Source organism: Psammomys obesus, unplaced genomic scaffold (assembly GCF_907164565.1).
Source record: "Psammomys obesus unplaced genomic scaffold, mPsaObe1.curated_primary_1811, whole genome shotgun sequence".
In the NCBI taxonomy this organism is placed as follows: domain Eukaryota; kingdom Metazoa; phylum Chordata; class Mammalia; order Rodentia; family Muridae; genus Psammomys; species Psammomys obesus.
The window spans coordinates 10,041,758-10,067,913 of NW_026596095.1; the positions used below are offsets into that span (position 1 = coordinate 10,041,758).

General features: G+C 44.5%; 1 protein-coding gene and 1 long non-coding RNA gene across 2 annotated transcripts in view; one reads left to right on the forward strand and one right to left on the reverse strand.

Moving 5' to 3' along the window:
- Positions 1-14,426, forward strand: part of Abca4 (ATP binding cassette subfamily A member 4) — a 121,729-nt gene extending 107,303 nt beyond the window's left edge. The window contains exons 41-50 of the mRNA XM_055628198.1: positions 202-322; positions 709-771; positions 1,220-1,326; positions 3,248-3,389; positions 6,058-6,192; positions 6,891-6,994; positions 7,076-7,168; positions 9,089-9,338; positions 11,011-11,097; positions 14,337-14,426. Of these exons, the coding sequence (XP_055484173.1) occupies positions 202-322; positions 709-771; positions 1,220-1,326; positions 3,248-3,389; positions 6,058-6,192; positions 6,891-6,994; positions 7,076-7,168; positions 9,089-9,338; positions 11,011-11,097; positions 14,337-14,387 (1,153 nt within the window). The 3' untranslated portion in view covers positions 14,388-14,426. The remainder of the gene's footprint in view (positions 1-201; positions 323-708; positions 772-1,219; positions 1,327-3,247; positions 3,390-6,057; positions 6,193-6,890; positions 6,995-7,075; positions 7,169-9,088; positions 9,339-11,010; positions 11,098-14,336) is intronic.
- A 3,655-nt stretch (positions 14,427-18,081) lies between these two features.
- Positions 18,082-25,860, reverse strand: LOC129691985 (uncharacterized). Its single transcript, XR_008722590.1, has 2 exons — positions 25,772-25,860; positions 18,082-23,830 (listed from the first exon to the last, which is right to left on the reverse strand). It is a non-coding gene; the product is annotated as an uncharacterized LOC129691985 (long non-coding RNA).
- Between the last annotated feature and the right edge of the window lie 296 nt (positions 25,861-26,156).

Consider the following 26,156-nt stretch of genomic DNA (forward strand, 5'->3'; position numbering starts at 1 on the left):
AAAGGGGGGATTGCAACCCGGGAGTGATTTGAACAGAAGCCATGGCCCCTGACCCTCCTGTCAGGAGCCGTTTTTAGACTAGACTTAGAGGAAAGATTCAGGGGAGTAAAAGTGGGGAAATGGGAAAGACAGTTGGGTGGGAAGCTCGATGCGAAAGTTACTGTGTGCCCAGCACGATCCTGTCCGCCTTCTTTCCTCTAGGATCGCTGAGCCTACTAGAGAGCCCATTTTTGATGAAGATGATGATGTGGCTGAAGAAAGACAAAGAATTATTAGTGGGGGAAATAAAACTGACATCTTAAGGCTAAATGAACTAACCAAGGTGAGGAGCAGGCGTGGCAATATTATCTTGGAGCTGTAAGCTGAGCGCACAGGTGGCACACGGTCATCATGTTGTCCTGTACAACAGCAGGCCACCTCTGTATTGTCACCTCTTTCCCATGATCTTGTCCCCACCGTTCACCTTGGGTACCACACGGTCTCCAGAGGAGCTTCTCCAACTGAGCGTCGGCATCTGCTCTCTGTTCTGTGTGTGCGCGTGTCACGGTTCGCCGTCTACATGGCTCCTCTCCCAGTGTCATGTTAATGTGTGACCTCATCACCTTGGTGGTCTTCTTCCAAACCACTCCTTGCTGCCTTTCGCCCTCTCTCCCCTGCCCTGCTCTACCCCGGTCCTGGCCGTCAGCTCAGTTTCTTTGAATCTTACAGGTTTACTCAGGCTCTTCCAGTCCAGCAGTAGATCGGTTGTGTGTCGGAGTCCGCCCTGGAGAGGTGGGTACCATACAGAGTAACACGAAACAGCTCTCGAGAAAAATCAGCCCTTAACCGTGAATCTTCTCCCTCTAAGCAGAGCTGGACTGTAGAAATCTAGTGAAAGCCAGACTTTCTAGTAGACATGGGGGGGGTGTCATTAAATTTACTATTTTTATGTCACCCAATATATCTAAAACCTTATTTCAGTATGTAATTAATATGAAACATTACTGAGATTATTTTTCGTTCCTGTTCTAAGTCTTCAAAGCCAGAACGTTATACACACTTAGTGCCCCTGTTGGTTAGGATTAGGACTGTTTTGTGTTGGTAGCCGCACATGGCCAATAACCTCAGTAATGGCGGCCAAGGAATAAGATGGCTCTCCCAGCTCTTACCCTGGCCTGGGGGCTGGCAATGAAGATAACCTTGGTCATTAGGGCAACACCTGTTCTCTGTTTTCTCCTAGTGCTTTGGCCTCCTGGGAGTGAACGGTGCAGGCAAAACAACCACATTCAAGATGCTCACTGGGGACACCACAGTGACATCAGGTGATGCCACTGTAGCCGGCAAGAGGTGAGTGCTCTGCCCTTTCTGTTGCAGGGTGTCCCCCACAGTCCATGTCCTTGTTCTAGCATATGGAACGTCATTCTAAGTCGTAGGCAAGAGCAACCCTGAGACCCAGAGCTATGCGGAGAAGGGGGCCTTCACAGAAGTGATTCAAAATCACACAAGGCATAGATGCGCTGGAAAACCAAACTAAAATGTAATGGTTAAAAGAGTGCTTTTAGCATGGATTCCTAGAAAGTTCTAGAAAATGCGAAGTTGGTGGTTCCTCATAGTTGGGCTATAGACTCCTTCGAGCAACCAATGAGGCCTGTACTTTCTTCCTCTGTAAGAATATTTCAGACCCTTCCATTAGCTTCCTTCTGAAAGCTTACAAAGCTTTGAGGAATTTCCTGAGCCCTGGGGTACATCTGTAACCCACTGCAGCCTATGGATCCCAGGTTAAGAACTCCTAGGTTGATACACCCTTTCTCTGGGTTGAGTTTCTGAACTGAGGTCTCATTCGGGGGACTTCAGGAGAACATCGTCAGCATTCTTAGCCATTTGCGTGCCGATCCGTGTTCTCATCAGACCAAGGAAAGATGAGAAAGAGAAAGCTGGGCTGTATACTTGGCTCCTGGAGAGTCACCCTTGGCCTCTGTAATGTGAGTTTAAACAGACTCGTCCTCTATGGGGCAGGGCCATAGAGGATGAATGGCCTCTCGACGGTTGGCCTCTTTGCTGGCTGCTCCGGAACAGCAATGCTCACACACAGTGAGTTTGCTCACAGCACTCTGTTCCAGTTTGTGTGTGGACACAGGCACTCCTGCTGGCTCCCCAGCATCTGCTTGACTGAGACCACACCCCGCCCTTCCTTTACCCAAAAGCCCTGCTCAGCACAGCCCAACCTCTGAAGACCCTGGTTAAGATGAATCTGGGGTCCCAGCCCTCCGTGGCAATGCCTGGTGTGTCTGAAGCAAACATATTGACAAAGATAGAGCCAGCCCATGGCTAAGTGTACCTCATCTGCCACCCCGCTGTATTCCACCAAGCAAATGGTGGTAGAAGTGGTAAGAGCGGGAGTTATGGAGAGAGGGTTCACTGGCAGATGTAACAGGACATTATTAGGTGACACCAGTTTTAGTACAGGGGAGACAGAGCCTGTGATCTGAAGGTAAAACTGAGCCACACGTTAGAAAGGAAGCAAAGGTTTAAACACTGGGGCTCTCGGGTGGGATAAGTCCTGTGTTGGCAAGATTCCTTCCTTGTTTCCCTGGGTGGTTTCGACTGACCTACCTATGCCTTGAATGACTTATGTCACAGAGAGGAACTGCAATGGACTCTGTATCCCATCCTACTGTAGCCACCCTTTATTAATAAGCCCTAAGCTGTAAAGGGTTAGACAGAAGTGATTGGGCAAAATTATCTTTGTGCAGTTTTTTTTTTTGTTGTTGTTGTTGTTGTTGTTCAAGTCAATACATTTTTGTAGTGGGGTAAAAGATTCACAGATAGGGAAGTCAGAAACCTATTCTGCTGCTTGCCAGCCTCCTGATCTGGGTAGCTGATTGCCCCCATTTGTCTGCCAATAAACACAGAGGAAGAAGTTTACTTCCACTGGGACTAATCACCTTTTGCAAGCCCCCAAACTTCTGGAAGGGATTAAGATCCATTGATGATTCACTGGTCATTTCTTACACCATTGTTTCTAAGCCCTCAAGCCAGATGATGCAAACTGCTCACTCAAGGGGCAGGCATACAATTTGTCTTAGCCATGGAAACCTGAAAGGATCCGACTAGTTTTAAAGCTCAGCACTCCTGAAGTTTCATGTTTCTAACTAAGGAATCCTCACTTTGGTTTCCAAATTCTGTGTGTGTTTCTAAAATGGAGAAGGTCTTGCCTTTCACCCCTTCTGTGAAGGAAATTCAATAATTGCTCTTTCTTTTTTTGCAGCATTTTAACGAATATTTCTGACGTCCATCAAAATATGGGCTACTGTCCTCAATTTGATGCAATTGACGGCCTACTCACAGGCCGAGAACATCTTTACCTCTATGCCAGGCTGCGGGGTGTGCCATCAGAGGAAATTGAGAAGGTGAAAAACTGTTGAGAATATGACAAAATATATGCCTACGCTATGGAGCAAATCACTTAGAGACAGAAAACTGGGCTGACCAATTTTTTACACTACCCACCCACCCCAGAAAATAGTCGCATCTATTGTGTGCCCAGCACTGGCCTAGAATCTGGGGAGAGCAGTGAACGGGATAGGCGCACACAGGAAATCCCTGCCCTAGAGTCTGATCGTGCAGGCAACATTCTGGAAGGAACATATCCTGAGGATATACATGCCGCAGCACAAAATGCTTACACGCGAGGTCATTCATTGCAATTGCAACTACAAAATACTGGACGTCACGTAAACATTTAGGCGTAGTTGACTGTGTGGATACATGTGACATTCTGATGAAGCTATAGGAAAAGAGTAAGGATGGTCTCTTCAGCCTGTTAGGGACTTAGAGCCAGTGTTATGTCTCATGTCATTATATGAGGAAAGGCAAGGCGTGAGCGTGAACATGTGGGATGCTACTGTTACATGAGAAAGCAGGAAAGTAAAAAGGCAGATGTGTGGATGCTCAGACAGTTAATTTGATAACAGGAAGAAAGGGGAGTGGAAGCAAGATGGGCGAGAGGGATACTTTTCCGAGGTTTCCTTTTGTTTAACTTTACGGTTGTGTCCAGGCTGTCCAGATTCACAACTAAGACAGAATCAGTAAGAGTAAGGGAAAAAAAGTGAAAACAGAAGGAAAGCCTAATGTTGACTCTAAATCAAAACACATTAGCCTACTTTCAATAACCATGCAGATGGTGAGGTATCTATCTTTAGTTGTGGACAAGGTAGACTGGGGCAAAGCTCTTCAATTTCTGGGCTATTTTTTTATATATATATTTGCTTTTTATATTGGTATGGACAAAATAATTCTGAATAACTGTAGATACATGATAGAATTGAGTTAACAAACAAATGTGTTGATGTTTGGGGAGCTAGTTTCTTTCATAGAGGAGGTATCATGTAAATTTAGGAAAAGGAAAAAGAAGGAGCATATATCTCAGTGGTAGAACGCCTGCCTAGCACACACACAATGCCCTGGGTTCAATTCCCAGCACTGAAAAAAAGAAAAGAAATATATCCTTACGAGTCGCAATATCACGCAACATTAAAATGTGCCAGTAGAATCTTATTACCATGATAATTTACAAATCATTGAGAGAAAATAAAGCATTTATAAGCTTATACGGTTACACAGGTAAATAAACACAAAAGATATGATTCTCTGCTTACAATCAGCACTGAGTACATAATGTATGTGTGCTCATATATGCGTACATATATGGGCTCGTATGTTGTACATATATTGCAAGCAAATGAGGGATGATTTGGGGGCGTCATAGGGAGGATCTGGGGTTGGAAAATCATTTTGCCATGACCATATGTCGCGAATAGTTTTTATGAGAACTTGTCACCGGCTAATGCCATCCGAGAGGATGGAACCTCAGCTGAGAAAACGCCTCCTTTGTATTGGGCTGCAGGCAAGCCTGTAGGGCACTTGCTTGATTAGGGATTGATGGGAGAGGGTCCATCTCATTGTGGGTGGTGCCATCCCTGGGCTGCTGGTCCTGGCTTTTATAGGAAAGCAGCCTGAGCAAGCCATGGAGAGCAAGGCGGTAAGCAGGACCCCTCCATGGCTCAGCTGCTGCCTCTGGATGCCGGCCCTGCTTGAGTTCCTGCCCTAAATGCTTTTGAGAATAAACAACAGTGTGGAAGCATGAATGATAGGAGCCCTTTCCTCCCAAGGTTGCTTTTGGTCAGTGTTTCATCGATGCAATAGAAACCCCTAAGAAAGACACTGTATTAAAGACTGGATTACACAGCAATCACCAGTAGATAGTTGAGGAAGTTTTTAAATGAGAAATGAGACATTTTACATAATTTAAAATAACATATGTATAAATTGCTTGTTGGTTTCAAAGTAGATATGTATAAATAGATGGCATGTTAATCAGATGGACAAAATTAATTTTACATAGCATGCTCCCAGATACGATATTCTGGAAGGCTCCAACTTTGCTTATGTAGAATCCTGACTGACAGAGTACAACCTGAATCTTATCATTAAAAAACATAAAGCAAATTCTGAAGAGAAAAAAAAAACAAAACATTCCTTTTAAAAGAAGGTGAGAAAGAGGAAGCTACACACGTTTTGAATATCAAAGTCTGTGGAAATGTTAACAGTCCATCACCCTTTTAACTTAAAAGAAAGAAAGAAAGAAATCTGTCACCTCTGACCAGGGAAGTACAACAATGATGATTTACCCCACCGCTGTCCCCACTGACTACAGCGCCTGGCTCCCGAGAGATGCTCTGTAAATATTCATTAGATGCACCGGAAGGTTACAGATGTGAATGGGTTTGGAGGGTCTTCTCAAAGAGACCTTGGAAATCTTAGTGAGAAATGTCGTCTTTGGAAGGCTGAAGTCTCTTTCCCAGGGGGGCTGCAGAAGTAAGGAAGCCACACTAGTGAGACCAAAGGTGAAAAAGTGGAAAAGTGACCTGCTCACCTTCAAGCATGTGCTGTTGAAGCACGGGCCAGCAGGTGGCGCTGCTGCGAGAGCTCTGGGCCTGGCACAGCCTTGAACTGTGCCTGCGCCTGGTGCCTTAACTTGATCATCACCCATCAACTGAAATTTTTTCTCTTTCGTAGGTTGCCAACTGGGGCATCCAGAGCCTGGGCTTGTCCCTCTACGCTGACCGCCTGGCAGGCACCTACAGTGGAGGCAATAAACGGAAGCTCTCCACAGCCATAGCACTCATTGGCTGCCCGCCCCTGCTGCTGCTGGTGAGGGCAGAAGCCTCACTCTGGGCGTGTCCTGGGTTGCTGCTTTAGAAAAGACAACAGTTTGCTTTTGTCTGGACTGCTCGCACTTTGCCCCTTTTAGGCAAACTTGCCCAGTGTTTGATCACAGCGCAGTCTGGCCTCCAGTGCCTGGGAAGTCTCCTGAGGACCCCAAGCCCGAAACTCAGAGTGGAAAAGTTCTGTCAGCTCCTGGGAATGTTGGTATCTGGGTAGAAATTATGATGAGGAAGTCTGTGTGGACCAGAGCATTGATTTGAATCAGAGGCTCTGGGGACCCTCACATGAGTTAGACCAGACTAGCATCCCTGAGACTATGCAGTCTGTGTTTTAAGAGGACACAGGACATAGAAGGGACCGGAAAAGTTACTTGAATTATCTCCCTTCCCGACCCTTCCTAAGGCTAATTCTACTATAGTCTTTATTATTGTTGTTCTTATTACACTATTTTTATTCCTATTGTCTTGACCTTGATTCACTCACGGCTGACGTGGATCCACGGGGTTACACCATGTTTCTGTACTCTCCCATTGCCCTCCTACCCGCTGTGTCCTACAGCTCATGGCTCTGCCTTGCTTTCTGGGAAATGGCTCTGCACATGTCTGTTAGCCCAGGAAACATGAAGTGATGGAGAAAGACCAACTCCTAGTCCATATCGTCCCGTTCTCTCTGCTGCCCCACAGGATGAGCCCACAACAGGGATGGACCCGCAGGCACGCCGCATGCTGTGGAATACTATTGTGAATATCATCAAGAAAGGGAGAGCGGTGGTTCTCACCTCCCACAGGCAAGCGGTCTCCAGGGAGGCAGGGGCGCGGAGGAATGTCCTCCTGCCTTCTGCCTCACTTCCTCTCTTCTGCTTTGATAGCATGGAAGAATGTGAGGCGCTGTGTACGAGGCTGGCCATCATGGTGAAGGGCGCCTTTCAGTGTCTGGGCACAATTCAACACCTCAAGTACAAGTAAGTGGAGGGGGGGGGGGAAAGAGAGCACACCTTTTACTGCATTCTATGGGACCAGCCAGGCATCGAGGGCATTTGGGACACTTGCTTCTTCGTTCCACGGGCATTAGCTAACAGTGGCTGGGCCAGACTCTCTAGAGGCAGATGGGGATGGGGAAAGCGGATGAGATCTTCTCTACTGGGATTGATTGATTGCGGTCAGAAGCTCCTAGGAGTCTCTGGATAGGAGCATTCCGACTGGGACATTTACAGAGCCCAAGATGGGGGACGGCCTCCATCTCTGATCCAGCATCAACCCACATTTCTCTACAGATTCAGGAACTGTACCCTGCTTTATGAGATTCCATAACCAATGCAAGAGTGAATACAAACCAAGCTTGAGAACCAACTTTGTATCTGATTGAGTTTGAAAAAAAATTACCATATGTTATATGACAAACTAGTTATACCAGTACTCTTGAGCAAGATTATCTTGTATCCATAAACTTCTAAATGGTTGCAGATAATTCCTTATTCTTTAAAGCTTGTTAGATAACAACTCATTAAAATGAGATTAATGTAACAGGCTCATCTCTCCTTGCATTCTAATATGCCTGGAAAAGAGTGGCTTTATAGTTGTCACTCATATATTTAACCTACTTATCAAGAGCCCAGAATATAAGCTATCAAACTAGCTGGTGAAAAGGACAAAGAACCTAGCTTATCTGTGCTGAGATCCAAATCTTGGGATGTCCATGAAGCAAGTTACATGGAAAACACCATCTTTCACTTGGGTCAGGAAGGAAAGACCTAATATATAAGATGCATTTGGCAAGTGGGTACTTGACCCTGATTTCTTCAGTAGCCACCATGTGGACGCTACACAGATATCTATGAGGACATCAGCATGTGAGGTCACCAGACCCATGTCAGCTGTTCCCCATGCCCAACTACTAGAGGACATCCTCCTGATTTCCCTTTCATTCCTCACTGTCCTTATAATATCAGAGGTAAGGGGAGAGTGTTCCCATGTGGAAAAATGACTGATTTCCTGGAACTGAAAAGCTAAGAGCATCTTACTGTAGACACAAGCCTAGTTCATAAAGGAAGTTTTAGAGTAGACTTTAACTGACACACTGTACCAGGTCTAAGTTATCACAGTCTCCAGCCACTGACGCATACATTTCCTGGTAGACCATTCTTGATCCACATAGGGTTACCAGCAAACCTAACGAGAAGGGAGAAGCAGCATTGCTAGCCTGCTTTATATCCTTGTAGCAAAATATATGAAAAAGAAAACCAAAAACAACACATCAAGAAGGAAAGGCTGTCTGGCCTCATTGATTTGGGCCTCAGGCAGACTGTAATGGTAATGACAATGTGTTATAGAGAAGCCTGCTTACCTTGGTCGATTCCAGGAGATGAAGAAACACACACACACACACACACACACACACACACACACTCCTTTTAAGGACACATCTATTTCCTCCAATTAAGCCCCACCTCTAATCATTCATTGATGAAGTGAGAGCCTCTCATGACCATTTCATTCCTTAAGTTCCTATCTCTGATGAGTACTGCACTGAGGACCAAGCCTTCAATAAAATCTTGCATGTATATAACATATCCAAACCACAACAGAGGTCAACATCCTTCAGGAACTTTCCTCAGGAAATGGTGCCTTCCCAAACCTTTGAGTGCTCCAGCCATATGTCCTTATGGGTGTGCCTGGGATTTCTACCAGTGGCTACCACCTTAGATTTCAGCAAGTATGTGCATCTGACTTCGCCACACAGACCTCCAGAAACTGATGCCAAAAACCCTTTTCCACTCCCAGTTTAAATATGTATGGAAGGTCGATGCTGTGGGCTTTTAATCCCTCTTCTGCCTGATGAGTGCACTCTTCTAACAGTACTGCGCCTCCTGTGCACTTGCTAGGTTTGGAGACGGCTACATTGTCACGATGAAGATCAAATCCCCGAAGGATGACTTGCTTCCTGACTTGAATCCCGTGGAGCAGTTCTTCCAGGGCAACTTCCCAGGCAGCGTGCAGAGGGAGAGGCATCACAGCATGCTCCAGTTCCAGGTCTCATCCTCCTCCCTGGCCAGGATCTTCCAGCTGCTCATTTCCCACAAGGACAGCCTGCTCATCGAGGAATACTCAGTCACCCAGATCACGCTGGACCAGGCAAGTCCACCCAGGGATAACATGGAAGGCAGGCAGGATGCCTTCAGCTTTAACACATTGTTGGTCTTTGTCCCTTACAGTAAAAGCTAGCATTTCAGAAGAGTTTTTCTAACAATATGTTAGTCATCCACAATCTTCACTGATTATTTTTACTTCATTTTTCTTTCTTACATGTTATTTCATACCTGCTGGTCCATGGTGGTAGCTGTTTTCTTTTTCTTTCCAAATGAACTTTTTCATGTGTAATTTTCAAGGAACAAGATAGACATGTTTGATTGTACAGCTCAGTGAGTTTTGATAAACATTTGTTCTTTATTTGTATTTATTTATTGGTGTGGATGTGATGTTCGTGTGTGTGTGTGTGTGTGTGTGTGTGTGTGTGTGCGCGCGCGCGTGCGCGCGCGCGCGCGCACACACACACACCTATGCATCTAGAGGCCTAGGGTTGATAGCAGGAATCCTCGTCCATTGTTTTTCCTCCTATTCTTTGAGGAAGAGTCTCTCAATCAGACTCAGAGCTTTCCAATAACAATGGAGCCAGCCTGCTCCAGGGATTTCCTATCTCCACTGTCCAAGGCTAGACTTAGAGTTCACCATACTTACCAGGCACTTATGAAGGTCCTAAGGGTCTGAACTCTGGTCTTCACACTAGCATGATAAGCATTTTAATGGCTGAGTTGTCTCCACAGACCATCTTTGCTCTTTGCATCTTTTGTCACTGAAATGCTGTCTACCAAAAACTGCATTCCCACTCTTTTTCCCCAGACGTCCCTGGAAATTACCACTGCACTTTATTTTTGAGGGTTTTGTTATATATAATCCAGGACTATATGTAAACTGTTTCAGCTTCCCTAGTGCTGGGATTACAGTCTTGTGCCACCATGTTTGGTTCTTTCTAATTTCTTTCTTTAAAATTTTTGATATCCATATCTATCTATCTTTATATATCACTCTATATATTTATCATCTACATATCATCTATCTACCTAGCTATCATCTAACTATCTCTACCTATTTATAGAGATAAAAGTACACACAGACACACATTACTAAATATATAAATACAAGTTCAGGTCTACTCTCTGTGAACCTCTTATAAATGTAATCAAATAGTACTTGTCATTTTTTTTTGATTGCCATAATGCCCCAAAGGGTTCACACCCACAATGAGTCGTGTCAGCCCTTCTTTCTAAGACTGAGTAATATTCACTATATCCACGCTGTATATCTATTCATTCATCAGTGAACATTTAAGTTTTTCCTGGGTCGTTGGTGGTTGGTTTTTTTATTTCAATTTTTTATTTTTAATAAAGATCCTTAATGACAATCTGTAAAGCAGTGCAGTGGAATCAGGCAAGTGTCTACCTCTGGAGGAGCTCTGTGCTTTCTTGCCACCCTTAGGCAGGTGACTGTCACCTTGGACTCCTTCTGCAGAGTTGTGGCCACATTGCATATGGAACAGAGAACACAGCAGGGAGCCATTTACTTTACTCAGAGTCCAGGAAGCAAGCCTTGTCCAGGGCACTGCTGTGCAGGCTTGTGGCAAGTTACGGAAGGAAACAAGTTCCACCAGCCTGGCTGTCCATCAGCTGTGGGAGACACAGAGCAAAGCATGTAGGTGTTAGGGTCCCATCTTTCTGGAAACATCTGCTTACTCGTCTCCTGCCTGCAGGTATTTGTGAACTTCGCTAAACAGCAGACTGAGACCTATGACCTCCCTCTGCACCCTCGAGCTGCTGGAGCCAGCTGGCAAGCCAAGGTATTTCCACTGCCTTCTCTTAACCACTGCTTAGATAGGGCCTCAGCTCAGGGGCCTCGCTGGCCCACTGCCTGAGGTCCTCTGAGGCTCAGATGAGGCCCTGCAGAGAGCCTGCCCTTGCCACATCTCCACCTGCCCCTGTGGTGCCCAAAATTCACCTTGCTTGGTCCCAGCTGTTCTCAATTAAACACTTCACCGAGTAGCTGAATTGGCTCCCTACTGTCATCTGAAAACCATTTGGATGGTGTGGATGAACCATACTTCAAAAGCATTTATTTGTGTGTGTGCGTGTGTGTCCAACTCAAGTTGTCAGGCTTGAAGCACATGCCTTTACCTAGTGATACCACCTCCTAGGCCCAAGGATAATTTTGGAAGGAATTGTCCCACACAATTTTTGCTAACAGTGTAAAAAACAAAGATCTCTAAACTTGAAGTTGTAGGATTAAACAGGGGAATAAAGAATATTGAAACATCTTGGCTGCTGGGATATTGACAGCCCATCTTGGTTACACCTTTGATCTTAAAAGTATCAGAATTAACTGACACTCTGCTTCAATGGTAGACATGTCTGGTTAGAGCCAAGACTTGGACCAGTTTTAGGAGGCAGGTTCTTTGTTCTTCACGGAAGTATCAAGATGGAAAAGGAAGAAGTGATAGAAAGTGATAAAAGTGCCAGGCTTGGTAGCTCACGCCTTTAGTCCCCAGCACTTGGTGGGCAGAAGCAGGCCGATCTACAAAAGGAGTCCAGGACAGCCAGGTCTCTGTTACACAAAGAAACCCTGTCTCAAGAAACAAACAAACAAACCAAAACCAAAAAAGAAAGTGATAGAAGGTATGCGTTTTGGCCCAAGATAATGGCTGGGATGGACTTCCAGTCCTGCTGGGCAGGGCACAGTTCCTTTATCAGGAGTACACCCACTTCTCAGTTCTCTGCATCGGAAGAAAGCTAGAGAAAGTAGTGGTACTGATGCCAGTAGCAAGCTGGCTAGGCTTAATCGTAAGACTTTACAGGGACGAGTGACTCAGCCATTCCTTCCCGACTACTGGACAGCAAATCAAATCAACTCAATATTTTTTTTTTTCAAAAGAACAGATATAAAAAGCCTTATTTCCCATAGAATTTCTCCTGCCAACTAATTTCTTGATTGCAAGAAGAGTCAAATACAACTGAAGAGCAAAGCATGTCTTTCCAAGGTCATGCTTGCAATGACTGCTTCCCCCCTTCCTGCCCCCCATGGCTGTTTGGCAAGGTTGAATCTGTCTTCCCATCTGTCACCATCCAGAGAGCCCAGAATGTCCAGAATGCCTGTCCAGGGTGGCTTGCTTTTGCCAATCTTCTAAGTACTAGCCCTCATTTCAAGGTCTTGCAGTTGCGGTTGATACGGGTTGAAAAATTATTCTTTGAGAGTCATTTACTGCCCGCGAGTCCTTTTTATAACGAAGAATACACAGATGGGAAAATTATTTCTAAGAACTGTCTGTGGCTCCTTCCCCACACCACAGCGTGCTCTTTATTTATTCATTCATTTATATATTTATTATTTGTTTGTTGACTGGATCTCACTGCGTGGTCCAGGCTGGCCCCAAGCCATGGTCTTCCTACCTCAGGCTCCTGAGTGTTGGGATGACAGGTGTGTGCTGCCAACAGCACAGTCCCTCCTACAGGGCTGACACCAGATAACCTCTGGACCAGGCCATGGTCTGTGATCTGGACTGGTCAGTTCCAACTTTCTCCCTTGTTGGCTATAATCATGTTACTATCGTGTTTGTCATCTCCCTCCCGCTCTTTTTTTTCTTACCAATGTTTGAGAACCTACTATAGCATATTGGTTAAATTATTATTTTATAATAAATGTTTTATTCAAAATCTAACTGACCTCATGATGTACTATCTTTATAAAAAGTTCACAGAAATCCTTTATATGATTATATATGTATATATATATATATATATATATATATATATACATACATATATGGATAGGAATTAGGTTCTTATCTACATTATACCACTTAAAAATAATTTTCCTTAAAGTACCCTGAAAAAAAGTAACAGGTGAATTTTCTCAAGGCGATCTAAAGAATATCCCCAGCCTTCTCCGAACAAACAGGAAAGCCAGGCTTTGGGAAAGTTCAACAGGTTGATGGCTTCAGAGCTCCTGGTTTTGAACAGAGACTGAACAGATGTTTTGTTATTTGGAAATCGGCATATCAGGGATGTTTAAAAGCTCTCCAAAGGACCCGGTCTTAGGAAACATCTCTTGAGCTTTGGCTTTATACATCCTCACAATCTGTTTACAGAAACAGTTGAGCAACAAGGTCTTGGTCAAAATCTGCTAAACAAGTGGATCATTTCCTTGGATCACGTTTGCTTTAGACAATCAGGAGGCACTCAGAACGATGTCTGCTTCTTATTTTCATACACAGAGGCTCCCCCACATCGTGTTTATCCCTATGTGTTTAAAGTACCTACAGCCTTGACTGAGATCCTTGAACCATCTCAGAGTCTGCGCTCAGCCTTACATGCCATTGTTGACTTCTGCCTGGCAGCAATGGTACACACCTTTAGTCCCAGCACTCAGAAGGCAGATTTCTGTGAGTTCAAGGCTAGCCTGAACTACAGAATGAGTCAGGGTTACACAGAGAAAGCCTGGGTGGAGGTGGGGAATCTGTAAGAGGTTATATGTTTAAACCAGAGAACTGGACAAGCTAGACTTGAAAGGCCCACCTCCAACCCTTTCCCCCAACTCCCCCATCTCCCAGATGGTATTGGGTCAGGAAAGTAGCCTACAATTTATGATTAGAAATTAGATGTTTCTAGCCAGAAAGGTTGAATTAGAAAAATGTCCATTCCCCCAGGACCCTACTACTACAAGGGTCTAGGTTTGGTCCCCAGCATGGGAAATGGGGAACGTAGTCTCCAAAGCATCCATTGGAAAGAGCACCAAGGGTATAGCTTCCTTCTAAAATGTAAACACACGCACACAGGCGTGCACACACAAATGGCATGGATCTCTGAGCACATCTGGTTTGCTCACTCCACCGATAAGAAATCAAGGCAGCCTGTAACTCTGGTGGCCTGATAGGATCCCCACTCCTTCATAGAGCTCCCTCCAGAGACTGACAATGTTATACTTTTAAACCCAAAACTCTACTGCCCCAGAAACCCAGGATGAGAACTGTCCAGCTGCATTTCTGCGGGTCTGATTTCCTTCCATGTTGCTTGTTCCGTCGTCTAGCTTCAAGGGAAATCTGGGCGGCTGGAGACACAGGAGCCTTTGCCCACATGATCACCTGAACAACTGGCTAATTTGAGCAACCCCACCGCAGCAGAAGAGAAATGCAGGAGGCGCCCACGATGAACTGGAGGAGGCTCCTCCAGAAAGAAACCAAAGCTCACTGGCTCACGGGAACTCCTGATGACAAAACTGACCTACTGGAACATGGCCACCTTTTCACCCAGACCCCTGACTAGTGGCTTTGGCCTTAGCGTCACTTTCACTCTAAGTGGACCTTGCTTTTGTGGAGTGGGATGGATGTAGGTGCGTGGGTGTTATTTGGGGGAGAGAAGTAAATTGTGCTGTCCTCTCGAGCTACTCCTCTCATTAATCTCCCCGCAAACATAAGCTCATTAGTGTTCAGCACAGTTTCAGGCTTTCTCAGATGGTAAGTGCATCTTAAGTTGCTGTGAGCGTCCATGAGAGTCACCGCACAGTCCTACTAGTCAAGGCAAAAACCCTGCAACACTGCAAGTGAATGGGACCACTGTAATGTCACACGTCAGAGTCTTCATAGGGTTTAAGGAAAGCGACCACCTGGTAGTGCATGTAAGCTCTGTCCACACCTACTCTCTGAAGGTAAGTTTTACATCATTTTTGCTCAGCGTATTTGAATGTGCACCCTTCGGGTACAATTAGGACAGGAGGAAAGGGGACACGAATGAGCAGGGATGAATCTTGGCAGATGATCACATCTAGCATGTCCTTTTAAAGAAGCCAAGGCCTTGTTATAAAATGCTAAGTCTCCTCGGTTTACCGCTCTAGTTGGCAGTGTGGACCTGGAAGAGCAGGGTCTAAAAATGAGGTAGACTGAACTCTCACGCCATAGCTACCTTTATTCAGAGCATCAGACAATTTATACTCTGAGGGTTAGGAAGAGTCGCCTGAGCCAGGTGTATAATCACAAGGACAAGCTGCACGCCACAAAAACATGTTTTTCCATAGACGCATATAAACAAATAAGAACCGTCAGCGGTAATGAATAATCTAAAGAGAGCTCTCTCCTATCCGCTACACCTGGGAGGGGCATGAAATCACATTCCAAGAACGGCCCACTTTAGGGAGGAATGGAGATTGCAGGACTCTCGTCTTGTTTACGTGGAGTTTTCCCACAAGGTCTCAGAAATCTCCTCACACAGCTTCATTCGTGGACTGTTCTGACGCCCCTCCATGGTATTAAGGAGCGCCTTTGCTGCAGGGCTATCATGGCTAACATCAATCAGTTCACATCAAAACGTACCGAGATTTAGAAACCAAATCGTTTTAACCCCAACTCTCCCAAGCACCTGGAGAGAAGAAGGGGAGCAGATTTCTCTTTCCAAGTTTGTCTCCCCTGTCAGACCTACGGATAGTCTTCTTTGTTGTGGAACCCTTCACCTTAGCGGTACTTCTTAGGCCAAATCACAATGTGGCTGTTCTCTGGAGTCCCGGAGGGCTTGTGGGAAACAAGCTTGAGAAACACTGAGGCAGTAACTGCCGCCGACGAGAGGACGTGGGAAAGTGAACACATGTGGGAAAGCTTTTAGTTCAGCCTTGCTAGAGGCAGGTTAACAGTGATGCCACGGGAGAAAAGACTACGCAAGGAGGGGACAGGAGTAGTCATTTACCATGTGAGGGTTTCTGGAAAGCATGGGGTCTCTTCTTCTGCCCTGTGGGTCCCAGAAGTCAAATCTGGGTCATCAGGCTTGGCAGTAAACACCCTGAACCATCTCAAAGGTTTGTAAACTCTCTCGAGTGACAAATTCTTTCACGTCTGTCATCCTCTACTAGATTGCAAGATCCTAGATCTCGAGCCTTCACCCATCTTTGGAGCCTGCTCTTTATATGTTCTTTTCTGATGTGTTATTACATAGTAGATTTTCAGTAAATACTAAGTGGGTAGCAGGAAGACGTTAATGTGGGAATCAGCGGGCAGAGCTGGGTGCATAGTCGGTTGGACACGGCGCACAGGGGGCACATGAGTGCAGCTCTCTAGAACGTCAAGGGGTCAGCAGTGGAGCATCAGTTTTAATACAGGACCCTCCAAGGGCACAGGCCTGTGCCTCTCCACGGATGCACACTCCCGAAGCCCCCCTCTGTGGCTGACTCTGACCTCACCACTCAGAAGCACCCGAGTGATTTAAAAGGCTAGGATGAGCAGAGACTGCGCCCACGTGGTGCCTACTCATTCTCCTCCTGGTGACGGGTAGGGTTTGTTCCACAGTTGCCCACATAAGACCTGCACTTCTCAAGCTCGTGGTAAGGGTTCTCTCTAGCTGAGCAGTCGAAAAGGTGTGCGCATAATCCAAGCCGAAGAACCCCTCAGGTCTTCTTTCTCAGCTCTGTAACCTAGTGGCCCAGCTTCAGCCACAAACACATCCTGAAGGACGCCAGAGCACGGCTGGGAGCACTCTGGGTCTCTGAGTGGCATGATGTATGTGGAACAGACATGCTCAGAAACACAGCACACCTCAGAGCAGTGGCTCAAATCAGTGAGGGTCCCCTGTCATAGCTTTCTTCACAAATAATATGACAAAAACATCTCTTCATTCACTCAGCAACTACTCTAGACTAGTGGTTCTCAACCTGTGGGCTCTGAGCCCTTTTGGGGAATCACAGATCAGCTGTCTTGCAAATCAGATATTTACACTACAATTGCTAACAGTAGCAAAATTACAGTTAAGAAGTAGCAACAGAAATAATTTTATGGTTGGGAGGTCACCACCACATGAGGAACTGTGTTAAAGGATCACGGCTTTAGGAGGGTTGAGGACCACTGCAGGCTAAGCCAAAGCTGGAACATGCCTGCAGGTCCCTGCGTATGAACAGCAGTAGGCACAAGTAGCTCCGAAGAAGGCATTTCGCTGAGTAAGGGAGTAAGCCATGCTCAGGTGTGATCTCACCTGCTTCCCTCCCAAGAAACTCAAACATCTTGAATTAAGCTTGCCTTACCATAAATTAACCTAATAAGACAACATAGTCTTAAAACTAGTGGCCGAAACCTGGCGAATCACAAGTGTTCTGCCAGCCACAGACAACAATCTGCAGAATATGTCCACTTAAGGGACATACTGAACCGCATGCCAGCAGGCTGTTTCTCTGTCTCTCAGTGGGCATTTTCTGCCTGAGTTGTAGCGCTCTCTGAACCCCCTGATTCATCAGTCTTCTGTCTGTTCAGTTAACGCCTGTTGAATGTGTCTTTTTCTTCCTAAGAGAAAGGAGTCAGAATTGAGATCTCAGGTAAAATTCCGGGGGGGGGGGGTGCTAATGATTGAACAGAACTGCCAGATCAGGGCCCATTGTTCCCAAATTCTCTCTTGGATTCTGAACCCCTCAAACCTGTGTTTTGGGGTCTTTCGATCTATTTAAGCAACTCTTAGATTGACTGGGTTCAAAATGAACCACATCCAATATGTAACGGGATGACATCCAGTTAGAAAGCTCAGGTAGGTACATTTTGATAATGGGCTTAAGCAATCAGAGCCATCTCCTGGGATTCCAGACAATTTTATGTATAAGAATTATAGACCCAAACCTTTTGTAGATTAAGAAAAATGTCTTACTCCTAATAGAGACTGAATCATACTGAAATTATCCTAATGGGCTGGATGCAATGGTACCCACCTTTAGTCCCAGCATTTAGAGAGACAGAGGCAGAGCTCTGTGAGTTCTAGGACAACAGGGTTACAGAGAGGAACCCTGTCTCAACAAACAAACACACACAATATCATTATGGAGAAATTTTAATTCAATGAAACTGATTACTTTGGGAGCACATTAGCTGGACCGACAACCCCCACAAAAACAGGGCACATTTTAACTGGTATACAGAGGCATCTAAAAGATGGGCTGGATCAAAAATTTTCTCCCCAACAGAAAAACAAATCTTAAGCAGCAAACCAAGGACATTATATATATAAAATTGAGAGCTTTGACTAAATCACACTGCTCATTTCGTCGTCAGTCGCTTCCTGTATCAACCTTTCTGCTCACCATTTTCTTTGCATTCTGAAGCTAATGAAAAGGAGAGCTATACAAAGTGAACCTTCCAGTCAGTCAGGCTTGCATGGCATAACCGCTTTTACTCTATAACCTAGAACTGAGCAAAACTTCTCAGTTCAATCTTAACAGGTTTTTTTCTGTTTTGTTCTGGTTTTTAATAGATTGGTCAGGCTGACAGGATGGCTCACTGGTGAAAGGCACTTGGTGCCAAGCCTGAAGACTTGAATTCGATCCCTGGCCCTCACATGATTTAGGGAGATCTCAAAAGTTGTCCTCTGACCTGCATGAGTGCACAGCGGACACTTTACCAACGGAGCTATCTTCCAGTCCCTCAATGTGTGGGACTTAGCTGAGCATTTTGAGAGGACTCTAAAATAAAAAACTATAAAAGGCTGCCAGATTACATTTCCCCAATGACAACAGTTACAGAGGGCAAGGCCAAAGGGATCTTCTTGCCTACTGTGAGGTCCTACCTAAGAAAGACTGTTTTTTTTTTCTTTGCTTTTCTTTTTCTTTCCTAGATAGATAGATAGATAGATAGATAGATAGATAGATAGATAGACAGACAGACAGACAGACAGACAGAGATATAGAGCTCTCTCGGGGTATCCACCTTCATTGCAAACAATCAGGGCGGTGGAAGATAAATGGTCTGCTATTACGTGAGTCTACCAATGAGCCCTCTCCTTCTGGACTGTACACTGTTGTGCCCCCTCCACTAGGGGGAGCACATGAGACAGTCAGCCTCCAAGGAACTCGGGGACTCCCTGCTGAGTTGTTTTCCATAATATCTTTAAATAACTATAGAAAAAGATAAGTTAAAATAAATGAGTACGTGTACCTGCACAATTCTGGTGAAGACTAGACTCATACTATATACCCATTTTACAAAGTCAATAGGCTTCTCAGGTTATTTCTGTGGTAGAGGTGTCAAATCAAGTGTGAGAGAGTCCTGAACCAGCCCAACTGGGGTCATGTACAGAAAGGCACATGTTACATTATATGATATTGCTCCTGTAAACCTGCTAGGATGAAACTTATCTTCCAAGCCAAAGGGGCATACAAAATTCTCTTCAGACAGACAAACAGATAATCTGAGTTTTTCCAGTTCTCTTGAACCACATTTTTAATGTTTCTTTATTGGCAGAAATCAGTAGATCAAAATGATATCCCAAGGCTTTACTAAAATGCTTGAATTGGAATCTTTTATAATTGGCAAGAAAAGGTTAAAACATGGAGCCTCCGTTTGGATCATTTTAAACCTTTAAAGCCTGAGGAAATATAAGAATTGCCACAGTTGATAAAGCACATAACTAAATAAGAACTTAGATATCTGTGTACCATTACTTAGCCTTCCCGTTCTACTTTTTGAAAAAAAAATAATAGATGAAATTAAAGATCTATCCAAGATTTATAGGTAATTAATAAAATTGTGAGAGGCTGGAGAGATGGCTCAGTGGCTGAAGCCTTTGCTGCAGTATGAGGGTCTGAATTTGATGCTCTGTGGCCCACACAGGACACCAGAACACACTCAAGAAGCTGAGAATCTGGTGAAGAAAAAAAAAGCTGAGTGTGTTGGTATGAGCCCACAATCCCAGTCTGTGCTGGGGAGGCAGAGACAGCAGGAAAACTGGGGCTGGCCAATCCAGCCAAACTGGTAAGCTTCCGGTTCAGTGAGAGACCCTGCCTCAAACAATAAGGTGGAGGCTTTCTTCTCCTCTCTATCCTTTTTTCTCTCTTATCTAGTGTTGTGGTGGCAGGGAGGGTGGGTTGGAAAGGGAGAGAAAATGGTTAAAAGGATAGAAGAAAGGGGATAGAGAAGGGTAAAAGAAAGAACCCACAAAGTAGCAAAAGAATAGTTACACCCTAATTTTAAACCTGCCATACTATGCCAAACCTGTTAACCTTACTTGTCTATGAACATGATAATCACGAGGTTTTATGCCAGAGCCTGGGGACACCTATGCCCTTGTATATTATACTGTGTAATTAGATTGAGTAGCTAAGACATGTCTAAACTACTTAAAAGCAGTGTCCAAAGCAGATTGGTGGAAGTTTCATCCTCACATTCCATGGAAAGTCTATTAAAATCCAAACAGCCCTTTTCAGTAAGTAGACTAGCTGCCCCTAAAATTCTTCTCCTGCCTCCTTCTGATCTCCATCTAAAATGCTGGGTCTTAGACTGCCTCTTTGTTGCCTCTGTGTAGTCGATGACCCAAGTCAACCCAACAGCATCATAAGCAATCACTCAACCAGTGGTGGGGCTCAGGTTGTGATTATACGAGGCTGGAAAGCACATGGTGTCGTTTATAGATAGCTCGTAGGTAGGTTTTCTATATTTGATAGCAATTATGTTTTGTTTTGTTTTGTTTTTCTCTTTCTCAACCCTGAAAATCCAACCCAGAGCATAGCATGTGCTGGGCAACTGCCATACTACTTACTGAGCCACAGCCCAGCCCATATTTGGATATTTTGTGGGGGTGTGGGAGAGTATCTGTGCGCACTGAATTAAGTCTATCTTTGTATTACTAGATGTGGTTCTGTACCCTTGCAGCATTCCCTAAAACAGTAGTTCTCAACCTGTGAGTTTCGGGGGTCACCACAACATGAGGAACTGTATTAAAGGCTCACAGCAATAGGAAGATTGAGAACCAGTGCTATAAATGGAAAAGTGACTTTCTCACTGGACTTGGCTCAGGGGCTACGTGGACTCAGAGGCAAACATTCTTCACCGGTCTCTGAACCAACATCCTGTTTTCCAGCCGCTGTGGGGGCATGCTGGGTGAGCAGAGAATGTGAGTCTCCATCCCACCTCCACGCTGCATTAGATTTACTCCTCACCCTTGCCTCTGACATTACTGTTTCTGAAATGTTTTGTCATGTATTAAATGGTATATATATATATACTGTGAGAAATCCATTAGTATCCAATATTACTGTATGACTATCACAGAACATGTTTATATAAACCTACATGGGATAGCCTATAAAGAACCTAGAGTGCATGAGCTAGCCTAGTTTTCCCTAGGCTACAAAGTGTACAGCATGAACACAATGTAACAAATGTAACACAGGGCCCAGGGTGTGTTTATATAAACAGAAAAGTCACTGTGAAGGCGCACTTTCAAACTTAGAGGCTGCCAAACCTAACGGGTCAGTGGGGTCCAGGACTCCTGCACTCTTATAGACTTTACAGACAACATGCATTAGCTCACACTAGTATTTATTTATTTACTTATTTCTTCTTCAATAATATTCATCTTTTCGTACATTTTGCCAAAACTTTTTTAAACTTTCAACTTTTACAACACTGATAAAAGCGCAAATGCGTAGAGTTGCGCAAAAATAGTTTCTTTACACCCTTATTCTATAAGCTCTTTTTCTGTTAAAAAAAAAAAATGAGCCAGGCTCTCATGTAGTCCAGGCTAGCCTCAAAGTTAATCTGTAGTCAACAATACCCTTGAACTCCTGATCCTTCTTCCTGAGTGCTGAGATTACTGGCATAAACCACCATATCCAACTAAACTTTTTTTTTTTTTTTTAATTTTTACTATTTTGCTTTTAGTACTTTTTGGTTAACAATCAAGATGCAAACCTATAGATCCGCGGGGACAGACTGCCAGTATTCTTGACCTCACACACCTTCTCCCTAGAGGGTCTTCAGGGTGATAACACATAGAGCTGTCATCTCCTACGACAACAATGTCTTCTGCTGGAATCTCTCACGAAGGCCTTGCCTGGTGCGCTTCATGAGGAGCACAAGTCCTCTCAGTGTGCAGCAGGAACAGTTGGTCATGGTGACTCAGCCCTTCTCCCAAGATGCTTTCCTGAAGTGCCATGCCAGCAAAGCACTGCTTGGAGAAACACCTTTCAAGGTTTCCCTCAGTGTTGATAATGTGTGCCCACACCTCGCCCCTGTAACGGCAAGGCACTGACGGCACACTACTGAAGTGATATCTTCCTCCAAACACTGCTCTTTCCTTTGCCCAAGCCATTGCTGTTACATAAAGACACCAGAAAACATTATGGCAGTCCATGATGCTTTGCTTCAGTTGTCCTCTTTTCCCTGTCACAGATTTGCTTTTAAACAGGCAACACACCTTGAATATTCCTCTCAACTCATGAAAATGTTTGGTCTTGCAGTCATGTTTCCAAACTTTTGAAGATTACGGATGGCTACAACACTTCTTTTAAATTCTGTGACTTCTTGGCCGCCTTCTCCTTTTTTGACTTCTTTGGTCTCTCTCTTTTTTTTTTTTTTCTTGTCTCTTATTCAGCTATGTGTTCTTCTGCTTGTGCCAACAATTCTTCATTAGTCACTTCCTCAGGAGTTCCTAGCTGTCATCCTCAACCATGCCCAAGTCCACTTTGTTGCTAGAGTTTTGCAAGCTCCTCATCTTTGGTAAACCCTTTAAAACCATGGGCAAATCTCTTGTCTTCTCTCAGACGCCATCCTTACACACCTCAACTCCAAGCAAGCCATGATGCAGTCATAGATGCTTTGATGCCCCAAGAATGCACCGGTGCCTTTATATTACAGCAGTGGCTTGGGCAATTCAGAGACTTCGATATTGCGATGTGAGTGTGCTGCCAATAAGGGGACAATGTGTGGGAACATTATTAGCGCCAAGGAAAGCCTTCTCCAAGCCATGTTTCTCCATTTGGCCAGCATGGCAGCTCAGGGGAGCACTGTGGGAGAAGGGCTGTGTTCCCATGGCTTGCTACTCCTGCTGCGTATTTGCAGTGAAGGCGCAGTGACACTCTTGAAAGCCCTGCGCAAAGTCCCTATGACAGGTCACACAGAGGGTTTCAACCTGTGGCCTGCATCAGTACCCTCCAGCCAGACTGTGATCTCTTTGGAAGACTTTAACCCAGCACTGACATGCCCTCCTAAAGGTGAAAGTCCTGTCAGGCATTCTTTTCCAGTACAGGAGATTTTTATCTACATTAAACATTTGCCCTAGTAAATAATTTTTCCCTGAAGTCAACTAAGGCAGAGTTTCCAAAATTTCCTTAACTGCTTTTACATTGGTATTCAGAGACTCAGCATTCCTTACACATTACATAGTGAGTAAAAAATTTTTTTAACCGCTTAATTCACCTGGGGCTAATAGTAAACCCAGCACCGTTGCCTGATCTTGCCTTTTCTTTCAATGTTGAGGTCAGCCTTTGTGCGTTGGTTTTGATGCCATGCTGCTGGCAGCGGTGTGCCTTCTGTGCCTGGTCTATAGTCCAGATCACTGGAGTTTCTCCTTGAGTGAAGCAGGCCCTAGTGCAAGCATCTTAATCGCAGATTATGTAACGCTTGCATCGCTCTTATTCTTGTTCATCAGGATGACGGCTTTGATTGAATGGGACTCCACAACCATTACTCATTTCCCACCCTCGTAGTCCTCACTGCTTTTAATCCTGTTTCCAAGTCTGTCGTTCCTCTTGGTCTCTTGATGGTGAAATTAGCAGCAGGTTTTGAGGTCCTGGTGAACAATAAAAGATTAAATCAAGTATAGTGGGAACTGTTGTGATCCAGAGATATGCGCCAGAGGAGACATGTGAGGTTGTTGCTGAGTTAACATAACTCACCTTCTTACAGGAAGCTTTTTTTTTTTTGAGGTTTTTGGGGTTTTTTTTAGGATTTATTTATTATATATACAGTGTTCTGCCGGAATGATAGGCACTATCACACATGGCTAAAGATGATGCTTTCTGTCAATTCACTATATTTAATGAATTTGAGAATATATTATTCATTTCTGTCTATGTCATGATTAAAGAATAATGCATTTTGACCTAAAATGTAATGACACCAGAAGAGGGCACCAGATTTCATTATAGATGGTTGTGGGCCACCATGTGGTTGCTGGGAATTGAACTCAGGACCTCTGGAAGAGCAAGCAGTGCTCTTAACCTCCAAGCCATCTCTCCAGCCCTACAGGCAGCTTTTTTTTTTTCCAATGTAGAAACAGCACCACCAAAAACGATAAAAAGGATATTATACCAAATTCATAAAACAGTGGCATAGTCATTTATTATCATTGTCAAGTATTGTGTACATTACATAATTATGGTTATGGTTCTCTCCCTTTTTTGGATGGGCACAGTTTAGGTATTCATACAATATGTGAGTAATGTTTTCTGCTGCAGCCTTACAATCACTGTGAGATCACTGGATGCCAAGAATTTTCCAGCTCCAGTCTAATCTTACAGGGCCATTGTAGGCATGGCCGAACACTGACTGACATGTCAGTAGGCGGGGCATGATTGCATTTCCCATGAGCCCACAGCTGTCCACAGCCAAAACTAGAACCAACTTTGAAAGCGAAGAAAGTGTGTTAGACTCCTACTGAAGGAGTCTTTATTTTATTTTATTTTATTTTATTTTATTTTATTTTATTTTATTTTATTTTATTTTATTTTATTTTTCTAGTTAGTTTCTTTGTTTGTTTTTCAGACCCAGCTGGCCTCACACTTGAGGCAATCCTCCTGTCTGAGCCTTCCTGATATGTTTTATTCAAGCATGAGAATCTGGAAGATTTTTATATTAGTATCTTTTGTTCAGCAATGGTCTCTATGACTAGAATGGTAAAAACAGGACCAGGCATGGTGATGCACACGTTTAATCCCAGCACTTGCGGGGCAGAAGCAGGTGGATCTTTGTGAGTTCGAGGCCAGCCTGGTCTACAGAGTGAGTTCTAGGACAGCCAAGGCTACACAGAAAAACCCTATCTTGAAATACACAGAGAGAATATAGTAAAAATATGAAGAAAACACAGAATCACTCAAGTAATTTGGTATGACAAATTCATGTGTACTCCATACTGAAAGCAAATGAGCCCATTATGACAGTGAGAGAAAGCGATGTTGGCACACAGGGTTTTGACTAATCTCTTAAAAACAGAGGGGTAAATGACAGATTACATTTATCCCAAAGCTGTCTTCTTCTGCAGCAAGATATAACCCAGGAATGTCCAGTCACACTTTAATCTAACTTGAGAATACATTCTTTAGCAAGTACTTGGGTCTTCACCAACCATAGCAAACGAGCTTTTAGTTAATTGTAGACTGCAAACCAATACAGCATATTCAAATAAAGTCACTGCTGACCTGTATCCAGGCAGCTCTCTCTCTCTCTACATCACTTCTGCTTTCTGCCCAACCAAACTGTGGAGCAGAACTCTCCAAACTGCCTTTACCCCGAGTGAATTCTGATAGTAACCGGTGTTCTGGTCAGTGTGATGGTATTAAATGTAACAGGCCTTTACAAGCTGCCTCGCTTGCTGAAGTTCAACAGAGCAAGCCGGGGGGCTGCTGCATTGAGAACACTGCACTATGGCATACCTCGGAGATCTCTGGGAATATCCAGAATCCCTACTGTAAGCTTGGAGCTGGCTCCTCACTGGCCCGTTCAGAGGACTTACCCTAGCTGGGCCTTGTCAGATGCGAGACTGCTTATGTCGAAACTCCAAAGGCGATGAGTTCCCACCAGGGCTACGAGCAGTTCCCTAGGAGTCCGGCTACTCCCTGGATGGCATCCAGGGACCAACAGTCAGATGTTGCGTAATGTAGCGCATGATCTCCCAGCAGTGCACACACACACAATCATCCTTTGGCAACAGGCCTTGGCTTTCATAACCACATTCTTGGATTTGCTTGTGAACTTTTGTTTTAACGGCCTCAGTAAATGAATGTCCATGCCTGGTGATGCTATGAATTTTGCTATGGAAAAGTGAATTCGCTAACAGAAGGTGCTCAGACACATGCAAATGGGGGTATCTGGCCCTGAAATGTTACAAAACCAGATAA